We start from the raw sequence: 14,681 nt of genomic DNA, 5'->3' as shown, positions 1-14,681 counted from the left end.
TAATAATTACAGATAAACTGCAGGAGATTGGTTGCTGGGAAGCAAATGAAAGTGCTATTTAAATAGATAAACATAGCTATAAAGAAGGAAGGTTTGCAACAGCTGCTATGGCTTTCTTGAAGTGCAGGACAAGGTTATACTTTAAGTACCTGAGCTGACTTCAACCATACAGTCTTTCCAGTGCATTCTGATTATCTCTTGCCATTCACCAGAATTTTGAGAAGCTGGATTGACTCCCTTTTTTCCTATATTGTCTAGGAGTATATCTGTATAATAAAGTAGATTCCAAGAAACAGAATCCTTTAAATTTAGAGGAGTGTTGTGATAAATGTATCAGTTTAATATGATGGTAAATCTTAAAAATCCATTTAAAAAGTGCCTCCTATATTGATATTTTTGTAATTTTGTCTAAATATTTCAAATATAACAATGAAGGACTCATAAATCTTTGTAAAATTTATGTTACAATATCATTTTATTTATTATTATTTATTTATTTTTATTTATTAAATTTTTATACCCCCCCCTCTCCCGAAGGACTCGGGGCGGTGAACAGCCAGAATTAAAAACACACAATACAAATATTAAAATACATTAAAACAAATTAAATTATCTTTGGCTTCTCCAATTTTAAAACCCCTTACCCATAAAATTCACCCAATTAAAATTTTAACCCAGCCCAGCTTGCTGAAATAAAAAAGTCTTCAGGGCCCGGCGGAAGGTCCGAAGATCCGGGATTAGTCGTATCCCTGGGGGTAGCTCATTCCAGAGGGCGGGTGCCCCCACAGAGAAGGCTCTTCCCCGGGGGGTCGCCAGCCGACATTGCCTGACAGACGGCACCCTGAGGAGACCCTCTCTGTGGGAGCGTGTTGGCCGGTGGGAGGTTATCGGAGGCAGAAGGTGGTCTCGTAAATAACTGGGTCCTAAGCCATGGAGCGCTTTGAAGATGAGAACCAACACCTTGAAGCGCACTCGGAAGACCACTGGAAGCCAATGCAGCTCGCGCAGGAGAGGTGTCACGTGGGAGCGCCATGTCGCCCCCATAAGAACCCGCGCGGCCGCATTCTGCACCAGTTGGAGCCTCCGAGTGCTCCTCAAGGGGAGCCCCATGTAGAGAGCGTTGCAGTAATCGAGGCGGGAAGTGACGAGGGCATGAGTGACTGTGCATAGGGAGTCCCGATCCAGAAAGGGGCGCAACTGGCGTATCAGGCGAACCTGATAGAAAGCCCCCCTGGCCACGGCCGTCATATGCTCTTCTAAAGACAGCCGTGTGTCCAGGAGGACACCCAAGTTATGCGCCCTCTCCGTGGGGGCCAATGTCTCGCCCCCAATAGTCAGCGATGGCACCAGCTGACTATATCGGGACGCCGGCAGCCACAGCCACTCAGTCTTGGAGGGATTGAGTCGGAGCCTGTTCCTCCCCATCCAGACCCGCACGGCCTCCAGGCACCGGGACATCACTTCAAGGGCATCGTTGGGGTGGTCTGGGGTGGAGATGTACAGCTGGGTGTCATCAGCGTACAGATGGCACTGCACCCCAAAACCACCGATGATCTCGCCCAGCGGCTTCACATAAATGTTGAACAGGAGAGGCGAGAGGACCAACCGTTGTGGCACCCCACAAACCAAGTGCCTTGAGGTCGACCTCTGCCCTCCAGCCAACACAGACTACGACCGGTCGGAGAGATAGGAGGAGAACCACCGTAAGACAGTGCCTCCCACTCCCAACCCCTCCAACCAGCGCAGCATGATACCATGGTCGATGGTATCAAAAGCCGCTGAGAGGTCTAATAGGACCAGAACAGAGGAGCAACCTCTGTCCCGAGCCCTCCAGAGATCATCAACCAACGCAACCAACGCAACCAATTCGATAAGAAGCGAAGGTTGGAAACTGGACGATAGTTTGCTAAAACAGCTGGGTCCAGAGAGGGCTTCTTGAGGAGGGGCCTCACCACCGCCTCTTTCAAGGCGGGAGGCAAGAACCCCTCACTCAAAGAAGCATTTATAATCCTCTGGAGCCAGCCTCGTGTGACCTCCCGGGTAGCCAGCACCAACCAGGAGGGACACGGGTCCAATAAACATGTGGTTGCGTTCAACCTCCCCAGCATCCTGTCCACATCTTCGGGAGTCACAGGGTCGAACTCATCCCAGATAACCGTCTCAAGACAGACCTCGGACAACCCGCCTGTACCTACCCAGTCAGAGTCCAAGCCTTCCCGAATCTGAGCGACTTTATCGTGCAGATAATGCGCAAAATCCTCAGCACGACCTTGCAAGGGGTCTTCCCGCGCTCCCAGATGGAGAAGGGAGCGAGTCACCCTAAACAAGGCAGCTGGGCGATTTTCTGCCGACGTGATAAGAGCGGAAAAGTAATTACATTTCGCCGCCTTTATCGCCACTAAGTAGGTCTTGATATAAGACCTCACTAGTGTACGGTCAGATTCGGAGCGACTGGCCCTCCAACTACTCTCTAGGCGTCTTTTCCGGCGTTTCATCCCCCTCAGCTCCTCGGAGAACCAAGGAGCTGGGCAGATTCGGCGCTGGGTCTCATCCCCCTCAGCTCCTCGGAGAACCAAGGAGCTGGGCAGATTCGGCGCCGGGTCAGAGGCCGCAAAGGCATGACCCGATCTAAAGCACCAGCGGCCGCCCTATCCCAGGCGGCCACCAGGTCTTCCGTCGAGTCGCGCGCCAGAGTCTTGCAGAATGTAATGCAAGCATTTCTTTCATCTTATATAGTAGCATAAAAATATTTTACAGTTATATTTGAATAAAATGAATTTATGTACTTACAATTTTAAGATGATACAATTTCTACTAAATGTTTATAGCTCAGTTGCATCGATTACAAAAAGATATTGAACGTCTTCATGAAGAAAAGGAAAATGTGATCTCCAGTACACGGAATGAATTGTTGAGCGCTCAGAATGAGATCCTGTTGTTGCAAGACGTGGCAGAAAAGGCCACATCAGAAAGGGACACAGATGTCACTGTTTTGCAAGAAGAGCTTCAAAAAGTAAGAGCTGAGCTTGAAAAATGGCGCAAAGAGGCTTCCAAATATGAAAAAGAAATTGACAGTCTGCAAGCCAGTTTTCAGCTACGATGTCAGCAGCATGAGAATCAGCAGAGAGAGGAAGCCACCCAGTTACATGGTATAAACAACTGTGTTAATAAAAATTTGGGTTTTGGGGCTACATTGCTTTTTCATTAACAAAAATTACGTTAATTACACAAATTGAGATGGAGTAAATAAATATTTAAATTTTAGTTACATTGTAGTAAAGACAATAGTATACTTAATGAACTTTAAAGTTTGATACAGTAAATTAATTTCTTTAGTTCTTTACCGTGGTAATGCAACATGTAATTTGAGGGATTTCTGCTGTCCACAGCTGCATATCTCAAGTTTTGGAAAGGAAACTGGGTCAAAAATTAAAATCTGTAGTGCACTTTGGTAGGCTAGTGGTCGGTGTAGTTCAGAAGTACAGCCATTCCATAAAAGCATGCGAACCAAAACTCGGATGTCTTGTAAGGAAATGTTTTTCAAGTATATTTTCCAGGAATTGCCCACATAAAAATACTCAAAATTGTAAATTATAATATAGGTCCTGTCATAACAACTTCAATTAAAAGTGCATTATGTACAAAATACTGTGATTCTGGCTATGGCTTGTTAGAACATTACGAGAATCAAAATGGATGAGTCTTAGATTTACTGTGCCACCTTGGAGACAGTGTATCATCACCTAACTTGTAAGGTATAGAGGTTCAGAAATTGGAATAAAATTGGGGAAAATTAAATTTAAGTTTACCTTTAAGACCTGGAAGCTTATTTGGTGACGCCAGGCCAGTCAGTAAAATGGCTCATGTTTCTTATATATGTCTTGACAGTAATCATGCCAAGCTCACTGCAGTGGATATCTATGTTGTACATTTTAATTATCTCCTGCAAAGTTATAGAACAATAGAAAAAGGAGTTTTTAAGTCTAGTTTTCAAATGATCTGTTCATTGTATTATGATGATGTTTTCTAAAAGTTCATTCTTTCTATCATATTATTGATGAAATTCTAAAGATTATTACATTGTAATACTCTTTCAGGATCTTTTCATGCCCTTTTTTGAATCAAATCATTCAGTTCAGATTGATATTATGGAAGAACAAACAGTGATTAATTAAAAAATGTTGTGGTGCTTCTTCAGACTGTGTGAAAGGTTTCAAATAAGGATATACAAAATTTATTAATTCTCCAGATTGTCCCTTAGAAGTATGCCAGAACTATTCTGGACCAATGCTGTTCTAGAGGCGGTTTGGTGGTTTCTGGAAACAAATTGACATGGCATTCTGGACAAAACAGACCTATTTTGGGCTGAATTACCCATGGAATATCTGGAACCATTTTTCATTTTTAGGATTTAATTCTGGAAATTGCTGAGCCTCCCAGATCCAAAGGAGAAACAGAAAGTTCCAGAATTCTCCAGAATGTTCATTCCCAAATCAGTGGGCTTTACACATTACTAATTTCAAGTTGTTTTGTTTAAAAAAGCTTAGCCCACAAAATGCTGATTTGTCATAGTGAAAAACCAATTTTTAATCCCAGACATGTACATTCAGATAAAATTGGCACTAATAAATCTTTTAAAATAATTATGTCTTAGCTAGCTTCAAAAATATTATAGCATTCTTTGCTTTGTAGGTGAGCTTGAAAAGTTAAGAAAAAAGTGGGCTGTTCTTGAATCTGAATGTCTCTCATTAAAGAAGGAAAATTCTTTGCTTGCATGCGAACTCCAGCGACAGGAGAAGGAGCTGCATAAGTAAGTGCCACTGAATAAAATGAGAAAACACCAAAGGTGTTAAATTTAAACAGTGTCTGCTGAGTTAGGGGTTAGTTCTTACTGATTTATTTCTATTTTTTGTGAATGTTACAGTTCCTCTAAATCTTCCTCTTATTCAATTGACCTGTTTTAGCTACAATTCTCTTCCACTTCAATGAGCTAATAAAAAGAAGTATAATTATGCAGGACCAATATGCCTTCTATACTGGGAAATACATAGATGGTGCCCATATCATTCATATCATTTTATATAAGCTTTGCTTTACTTAACATGAAAATAAGCCTCCCAGGCTCACTCATTTTCCTTCTGTTTTCTTCCAATATAATTAACATTTTAAGCTATGGTTATTTTTGCCTTTATTGTTATAACAACTAGATTTTAAATGTTGGGATCTGCTTGGTTGGGTTTTGGTTATAAGATGATTGGAAAATATTTGCTTATGCTGTTGCTGCAAACCAATACATGTACACAGTAGCCTGTACATCAGAAATTTAATTATAAAGATATGCAGTAGAATAATATTATGATTACAAAGAGCATACATTGACAATGCATTAGTTTAAAACTCTTATTTCTAAATATGAAGTATTGTGATTTTTTTAACTTCATTTTATAGCTCTCAGCAACAGAGTTTAGCACTTACCAGTGAACTGAGTGTTCTGGAGGTAAGCCAAAAGGAACTTGAAAATAAAATGGGTTCTTTAAAAGAAGAACATCAGCGTGATGCAACTACTCTAAAAACACTTCTTAATGAGGCAGAAATTCAAGCTAAGGATGCTCACAGTGAGGTAAGCTTCAAATTTATATGGATGTTTGCATTTCTTTAAAGAGGCCTAGAGTTAGAACATTCTTTTGTTCTCCTAACATTGGCCTTTTTATTGGATAAATTTGAATGAAGAAGATCAATGAAACGGAGATCAGACTTTTCTCTCTTCTCCTCTCCCAGTACTTCTTTGAGCAAGAGATTTGAAACTTTTGTTTCAATATTCAGTTAAGCAGAATTGCTCATTTCATTAAACAGAGGAAGATAGCTAATGGCTGGATTATTCAGGGCAGTAAACTATGCACCGTTTTAAAAATTATACCATTCTATTTTATATAAAATGGTTAGACATAAAGCATGGGTGTCTGCATTAAATATATTCAACAACTAAGGCAGAATCACATATTTTTGGTCACTCTTGCTTCACTAAGTATTTAATATATTCTTAAATGTGTTTTACGTTTTCATATACTGGTCTTAAATCTTTCAGAAACAAACTCAACTTTCCATTTGTGCAAAACATTCTGTAATTCAGTCCTTTTAACTTCGTAATATACTTTACCTAAGTCAACAAACATTCCCATTCAAATTAGAGTATTTTGCAGTGTCAAGAGAACCTAAATTAGCACATTGGTGCAGGACTGTTTAATATCTTTCTGGTTATGTTTTGAATGACAACACATGAAGACTCATATTATTAACTGCCCAGAATCACTTTGGAAAAGGAGAGGGGCAGCATATAAATTTAATAAATAAATAATGTATTAATATTCTAACCAAGTTGATTTTTAAAAATATTTTGCATGTTCAGTTGGTAGTATGCCAGTAAAGAATATATATAGATAAATATCAGAGATAATAGTAACTCTTTCAGACATTTGATTAGCTTTGCACATCTTGAATGGATGCTTTTGAGTATGGGAAAAGCAAGATCTGTATTTTAAAGTGATTCAATTAATATTACTGAATTTTTTCTCTCAACTGAGTTATCTCAAAAATAGAAAATCAAATTTGAAATTAGGGTTTATAGTTCTGGACAATTAGTTTATAGATTACAGTTCTGGTCAGTTAGAGAAGGTAGAATTATAGTAATATATTCACATGAGGTATATTTAAGTGATCAGTTTTATTTGAGAAATTAATTTATGGCAAATCTCTGGTCTGTATTCCCACTTATCTAACAGTTAATGAGTGATGTCATCACTTTTTATCACTTGATTGAAATTTGTAAGACATAGTTCTGGTCAAAGAAATGCTTTTATTGTCTTTTATCACTTTTAATAATTATTAAATTAAATTTATATGCTCTCCAACTCATAGCAACTTTGAAAACAGGACAATAGTCTTATTCAATGACAAATCAGTTCTCTTCCTGAAGGCTATTTGAGCATGCATTCCTGAATTTGCCTTTATCTGGACTCTTCTTCTAACATATACTTATCTATAAAATATGTGACAGACAGGAAATTTATTTCAGTCATTGATCAATAAAAGTACATTCAACAAAATTATCCCTAACAGTGTAACAAAACTTTGCTAGTTTTAGAGAAATAAATTTTTCTTCATTGTTTAACAGCTAGTGCAAATCAAAATTATCAGAATGGTATGCATATCACAAGAGCACTCACGGGATTCATATGGAGTTTTCCTATATTTTCCTTCTAGGATAACTATGGGGAGAGTATTAAATTGAGCTAAAGTTAAGGCTCTCCTAAATTTGGGAATTGTGATATGTGAAACTAGTTTAGGCACTAAAATTTGGTAATTTCAATTCTATTAAGAGAAAAATCATCCATTTCTAATTGACCTTCTATATTTAAATCTAAACCTTCTATATTTTTGCTTAGTCTGATTCTGAGCTTAAGATGGCATCACTGAAGAAACCATAGAGGATGAGTTTCTTTTGGATTGTTATTTCCTAGGAAGATTTGTAGTTCTCGGCCAGTATTAGATGCATCAGTCCATTAAGCTTGTATAAAGCATGTGAACCTCTAAATTCCTATTCCAAATCCTTATATTATTATAGAGAGTAATAATTTATTAAAGAATTAAAAAAAATAACTAGAAGTTATTTTTGACTTATTTTTAAAGTTTAAATATTATTTTTGCTTTTGCTGTTTTTATTTCCTTTAGTATGAAAATACACAGACCATGCTTTCAGAGCTGAGGTTAAAATTTGAAATTACCGAGCAGGAAAAGCAATCAGTCACGGATGAACTTAAACAGTGTAAAGAAAACCTGAAGCTACTTCAAGAAAAAGGAAATAATGTAAGTCAATAAAGATTGTGTATGCCAGATTTTATTTAATTTCCACTGTGACAATGTTTGGACAAGATATATATGAAAGCAGTTGGTTCATATTTTCCTGGCTATAGATGATAAGAGCATTAAGAAAGTAATTTTAAATTGTTTGTTAATTATCCAAAAATTTAATGTTTTTTTTCAGATCCAGTTGGAAGGCTCCAAACTTTGATTTTCTTTCCTAAACACCCCCCCCCCCCATTTTCTCTCTCCTGAATATAATCTGCATTCCAACACCCATTTTGCAGGTGCAAAGAAATGTTTTACATTGAATAGGATGGAATTAAATAGATGGAGGTACAAAAATTAAAAAAGAGATAGAGATGCTGATTGGGATGATCTCACTCGCTCACCCTCACAATTGTCCCTCCAAACTTTTAATTCTGAGGTTTGAAAAACATGCTTTTTCTTAGGCATGGCTTAAGTAGCCTCTGATTTTTGTTCTTTGTTACGTTAACAGTTTGGCCAGTGGTGACATCTCATTTTGTATAAATATTGTAATAATATTGGCATCTGAACTATCTTGCTAATATTGAAAGCCACAGACCTTGAATTTCTTCAAAAAAGTTAGTTTTTTAAAATCATTTTAAATTAACCCAGTTAGGTATATGAGATTTTAGTTCTAGTGATACCAAGATTTCACTATGAAAAATAGAGAATTATTTGTTTGTTTATATGTGTTTGTTTATCAATCAACAAACTATTCATCTCCCTCACAGGGGTCTGGGCAGTGTATAATTTAATCAATACAATAAAACATCCATATTCTAGCCGACTATTGATCTTAGTATATCCTAGGATCAATAAATAGCTCTGATGAGCTTCACTTTTGGTAAAGCAACCAATTTGCTGTTTTGCAACTTGAAAAAATACTTTATATATTATTCTACAAAAAAGGGTTTTCAAAGTTCTGATTATACAAAGAGACAATGGTGAATAAAGAACAGGTACAAGATCACAAATTCAAACATGTTTGTATGTTCTTTAAAACCGATAACTGCTTACTAAAATGATTGTTAATTCCTACTGGGGACAGTCTCAAAATAGCTCGAAACTTTAAAAATTATATGGCCCATTGTATCATAAACCAGATGGTTTTTTTCAGCAAGAGGAAAAATTGTAATTTTGAAAGCATACGATAGGTGTGCTTACAGAATGACTGATTACTTCAGCCACATGTTTAAATAAATGTAGGCAACATAAATAACAGTATTATGGAATTCCACTGGATTGCACATGATGTGCATGCTATACCTGTAAGTACCTCTTTGAAGAAGTTGCATCTTTTCCTGGACTTGTAAGGTAGCTTCACAAGCAAAGCAAAATGCATATTGTAAGCTAAGATACAGGTAGAAGTTTGAGAGATGGGATATGTTCCTTATCTCAGAAATGCATATGTAAGCCAAGGAAGCTCTTACAAGATGCAGATACAGGTTTGAGAGACAGGGTATGTTCCTTAACTCAAATATGTATTTTTCTAAGATTGAGGGCCTATCCGGTGAGCTCAGGAAAAATTGCAGTTATTTTTAAGGAGACTAAACTGATGCTGCATGCATGCCTACACCCATTCCAAAACATTGCATATACCTAATCATAAGTGTATTTTATTTCACTCAGTAAATATTTTTGTGTGAACCACATCTTGTTGCCAAAATACTTTCACTAATTATGTTGCTGGCAATATTTTTTCCTTAATTGATCTACTGCCTGATACAGGTCTTGCAGTTTTAATTTTATCATCCATAATTTCCATTTACCTGCCTATTGTTCTGATAAGAAATGGATGCAATTATGGAAACTACATTTTTAGGAAACTTCTACTAATAGATTAACAAGATTGGATTATTAGGTCATAAGAATCTCTAAATGTGGGATTAGAATTTGGACCCCTGGTAAATACTAAGCACAGATAGCACAGAAGTAAAATATACAGTTGTTTTGTACCTTTGATTCTCTTGTGATTTGGAGTGCACATAACCAGATTTTTCTCATTCTGTTTAGGACCATATAATATTCATTGCTGACAAAATAATGCAGTGTATACTGTAGTATAGGTTATTTTTCACTGCCTGAATGCTATATTTTTCCAATTGTCTTCATATAAAGCAAACTATCCCACTATATTTTTTAATTATTTAGTTGACCTTGAAAAGTCTAAGAATCTAACCAGTAAGGTTCTAGTTAGTATTAAGTGCCGTTCAGAATTTGGACTAAATTGAAGACTCAAAAAGAAAAAAGAAAAGAAAAAAACAGAAGAAAGCAATGGCAAACTACTTCTGTATTGTTTATAGAAAAAGTATCTGGATATGTTTCTATAGTCAGCCAACAATTAAATTTGACTTAGAAAGTCTTTGCTTTTTTATTTTAGAGAACATAATGAGAAACTATATGAATGAGGCTCATGATAAGAGTTGCTGACTCAGAAGTAAACCTTGGGGTGCAGTTGTTTCACCTGTTGCTGCAACCCCATTATCCTGAGTAATTAGTTGCTATTTTAAAATCAGATTTAGATGTTAACAGCATTTTAGTTTCAGATAGTAGTATACAAAGTGAAATCATATTACTTGTGAAAATGATGTGAATATGCTTGTTATTATTTTCCCTGTTGAAAAGTGCATATGTTCATGTTTAGTCCACAAAAAGTATTAGCAAAATTATAATTACACAGTGAGGCATCATTTTGAAGAACACATATAACTATACAAAGTCAGATATGTTTGTGTGTTCTTTACAGTGGATATTGTTTTCCATTGGAGATACTTTTTCTTTCATGAAAATGATATGGAAATGATACGTATGTAAAAAAAAAATACGTAAGTGACCTCCACCAATAATTTGGCTACAGGATTTGTATTTTATTACAGTGATAAATTGGTGAAGAGAAAGATATGTTTGAGGAAGAGTACTTTATGGACAGTGTTCTGGATCAGTATTTGAAGTTCTGGATTGAGTATTGGTGAAACTTTGGCATTTGTTGTACATGTAAAATGTACTGCACACTATCATCTAGTGAAGCCTTCCAACCTAGCCTCCATCAAATATATTGGACTTGCTGGGTAGTGAGATGGAAAGTCCATCATTTCTGAAGAGAGATAGTCATCCAGCCAGTTTAAGAAGGCTGCTGTAGTAAATTCCTTGTGACAAGAAAATAATGTTTCATTTTTCATTATCCATGTTTATTCTGTACAGTGGTGTACTAACTTTGTATGCCAAAGTAGTTGTGTCTTGTTGGATGTCTTTATGTTTCAGTTGAAACAAGAATTGATCTTTGAACTATCCCCCTATCTAAATCATCTTTACCTTATTGATTTTTTATAGCACAAAATGATCTTAATATCCCTTCCCTTCCCTTTAGCCTTCCATATTTCCACCCGTCCCAGCCGTATTCATCGGCCTTATCCTGGCTTTCCTGTTTTGGTGTTACAGCCCATTGTGGTAGAGAAAGGTACTACAAGCACTATTCAGTCCATGTATGTTCGTCCCTTGTCACCTGTCTGTGCCATTTTTGTAAAAAAAATGCATGAGAAAAGCAAGTACTTGTTTATCTGACTCGTCAATTCTTCATTTAATAAGCCATTTTTTTATAATATTGGCAAACCAAGCAAACTAATCATATAACATCTGTCTGTTTTCCCTGTGCTAATGCTAACAGTATCCTTTTGTAAACATGTTTTTCTGTTCCTTTTCTGATACACATTTGTCTTACATAAGATGCTGTAGTTAGGGCCTGGAAGGAAACCTATTTACTTCACTCTTAGCAAATCAGATGTTTGCTTGCTTCAATTTGGTTCTTGAATTCCTTTTTTACCGTCAACTAATTCCAACATTTCTCTCTGAATTTGAATGTTTTTTTAAATTTTTCTCACTATTGTGGTGACAAAGATGGAGAGGGAAGGACAAGATGAGGGAAGTAGGTGGATGGTTTGCATTTCCAATTCTAAACTTGCAGTGGTTTCTATTATTTTCCAAAATGAATTCTGTAAAACCATAACCATTTATATGAAATAATCATAATAGTTAATGTTTTAAGGAGTGGACATGATCAATTATACATGTAATATTAACATTGCAGTATTTCTGACTCATTTTAAATCTAGGCAAGAAAAGTTAAACATGCATTATTTCGAGGCATTTGAAGACATTTTTGAAAAATTCATAATTTGGCATGGGATTTATCTAGGTTTATTTGGGACAAAGCATAAATGCTGTTAATGAATTCTCAAAGAACTAATAGGAAACATTTGAAAGCAAGAAAGGGCAGTATGCATGCTTCAAATACCTTACATTAATCCTGGGCAGCATAATTTATAACAAATGTGAATTGCAGTTCACATTACATGTAAGATAGCAGGTTACTTAGGTGGTTAAATTATAAAGCTCATGCACTTTAGAGAGAGCCTAGTGAGTTCTAGTCCTGCCATAGGCATGAAGCCAGTTAAGTGACCTTGGGCCAAAAACTCTCCTAGAAAGAAGGCAGTGGCAAACTTCTTTCTAAAAACCTTGCCAAGGAAAGTGCAGGGACTAGTCCAGGAGCCAACAATAATTCAAAAAGCACAAAAATAAAAAAAAATTAAATCACGGACATTTGTGTCCACTGGAATTTCTTTTTAATGAAGTTATACTTAATTAATTGAAATCCAGCCAACATTTCCCCAAAACCTAAATCTGACGAAAAACATTCTAGGCTTGCCAAGAAAGTTAAAGAAGTAATATCAATTAAAACAAATGAGAGATTGATTCTTTTCTTTTTTCTTTTTCCTTTTTTTTCCTACACAGAGCCAATGGCCTTGGATGCCTGTGATGGCAGCTTTGGTAGCTGTGACAGCCATGGTGCTGTACCCAGGCCTCACCAGAGCTTCTCCATGAGAACTGTTGTTGAATCCCTACCCCACCCTCCATCTAGAAGCTGGCATCATTCACACATTGAGGGAATCAGAGAATCATCCTCTTCCTAACCCTTTTTTTACCTCTTAGTCCTTCAGAGTTTGGCAGCAGCAGGGTCGTTGCTTTACACTGTACAAAATGTATCTGTTATAAAGAGGGAATAAAATAATTATTTCATTCTATGGTGAGCAATATTATTGCTTACACATATATGTAATTCTTAAGATTATATGTCGGAGTCCTAAATACTGTTATGGTGGCCTCAAGTAGGCTTCTTGGTACCAAATTATTTATGATGGTTAGGTGTGTGGGTATTTTACATTAAAAAATTGATTGCCCAATTGAAAGCAATGCATTTTCCCTTATTTGGATACCCATGCCAAATATCCTTTAAATACTTGGAAGTTGATGCAGTGTGCTCAGTGCCTTTCAGTTTGATGTTATTTGTACATTAACATATCATTATTTTTACTTGCTGTAAGTCACTGAGCTATTGGGAACAATTTTCTTTTTTTCCATATCTTCTGATAAAAACAAATATTTTTGTTCAGTAAAAGCCCTATTTTATTGATGACTTGGAGCTTGTATAATTCATTGTCGGCCTTAAAGAGCTCTAGAAAAAAATGAGTGAAAAGCCTAAGTCTAGACTGTTTTTGTGTGCATGTGTGTGCCTGAGTGAATTAAGGTTTTTCTGGGAGCAAAATCTTGATTTTCTGATGAACATAGTGCAGTAATCCAATTTTTAGTTTGAATGTAATTTATTAAATTTCATGTATATAGACACTATAAAAACCCAATGTATTTTCTCACATACCACATTAGAAAAATGATTTTTTTTTCAATTGCTTATTTGCAGAACCAAATTGTTTAATTGTACTTGTTTTGGCATAACTTCATCATATGAGGTTCTTGAGTGCTTTTAGTGTTAGGGAAAGGAGGAAGAAAATCAAATTGGTCCAGCTTTCAAGGAAGGGTGGAATATCTTAACTGGTCCTCTGTGCACCAAATTATGCTGAAAGAATGTCCATGATTAGAAGCTTCACATCACAATTTGTTTGACCTTAATCTGAATGTTTCTAGTTGAGTATTGGCTTATGAATAGGAACAATCATATCTTACACCTGACTGTGCTGGTTTTCAGTACATATCAGCTCAGTTTATTACGATCTGTAATAATATAAAAAGAATTGAAAGATGAAATGATTCAGCTGATAGAAAATTCATAGGAAGATTTTTCTCAACTAAAATTGAGTTGGTTTCAAGGATTTAATGGCAATCAAAATCTAGTTCAATATTTAAATAGAATTTTTAGATTATTTGCCTTTGAGGTCATTTTTATTTTAAAGGTTCTGTCTTAAGCTATTTGGAATTTGTTAATGGGAGGATCATTTAGATTTAAGGGAACGTGTAGAAAATGTCATTTTTGTTCATTTCATTATTTTCAGTTGCAGGAAACTGTAACTCACCCACAACACACACATGCCAGTGGTACACAGTACCTCTTGTATATAGGTTATTGCAAATATTATTCTGAAAATGCTTAACTTCAGAATTACATTTTTAAAAGTAAATAATTGTTTTAAATCTATTTTGTAAAGATATAAAAAACAATAGAATTTCTGGAGTACAGATTGAACTATTTGCACTAACACATGTGATGTGCATGATTTAATAAAATAACTTTACTCTCCCTATGAATCTCATTTGAATCTTCTTTGACAACCACATATTTTATTTTGTATATCAGAGTATGATAATCAAAACATACCAGGGTATTTGTATTACATCTGCTTATAATGAAAAGGTGTGTTTATTTTCCATATTACCTGATTATGAGATTTATTATAGGTGATTCTTCATTTATTATTATTATTATTATTATTATTATTATTATTATTATT

At 35.9% G+C, this 14,681-nt stretch overlaps 1 protein-coding gene across 27 annotated transcripts in view; it reads left to right on the top strand.

Annotated features, from left to right (window-relative positions):
• The window catches only part of SLMAP (sarcolemma associated protein), a 107,183-nt gene extending 92,713 nt beyond the window's left edge, over positions 1–14,470 (top strand). For 16 of the 27 annotated variants that reach the window (XM_070936948.1, XM_070936947.1, XM_070936954.1 and 13 more), the window contains 5 exons: positions 2,829–3,149; positions 4,693–4,810; positions 5,449–5,620; positions 7,729–7,863; positions 12,673–14,470. In XM_070936948.1, coding sequence (XP_070793049.1) covers positions 2,829–3,149; positions 4,693–4,810; positions 5,449–5,620; positions 7,729–7,863; positions 12,673–12,762 — 836 coding nt within the window. In that variant the 3' untranslated portion in view covers positions 12,763–14,470. Of the gene's footprint in view, positions 1–2,828; positions 3,150–4,692; positions 4,811–5,448; positions 5,621–7,728; positions 7,864–11,251; positions 11,342–12,672 lie in introns of all 27 variants that reach the window. The other 11 variants (XM_070936951.1, XM_070936944.1, XM_070936953.1 and 8 more) reach the window with 1 other exon arrangement.
• The last annotated feature ends 211 nt before the right edge of the window (positions 14,471–14,681 follow it).

Source organism: Pituophis catenifer, unplaced genomic scaffold, assembly GCF_029215685.1.
Source record: "Pituophis catenifer annectens isolate HBS135680 unplaced genomic scaffold, rPitCat1.0.hap2 SCAF_2, whole genome shotgun sequence".
NCBI lineage: Eukaryota > Metazoa > Chordata > Lepidosauria > Squamata > Colubridae > Pituophis > Pituophis catenifer.
Note: the sequence above shows the minus strand (reverse complement) of the source record. Positions and strands in the feature narration are given on the sequence as shown.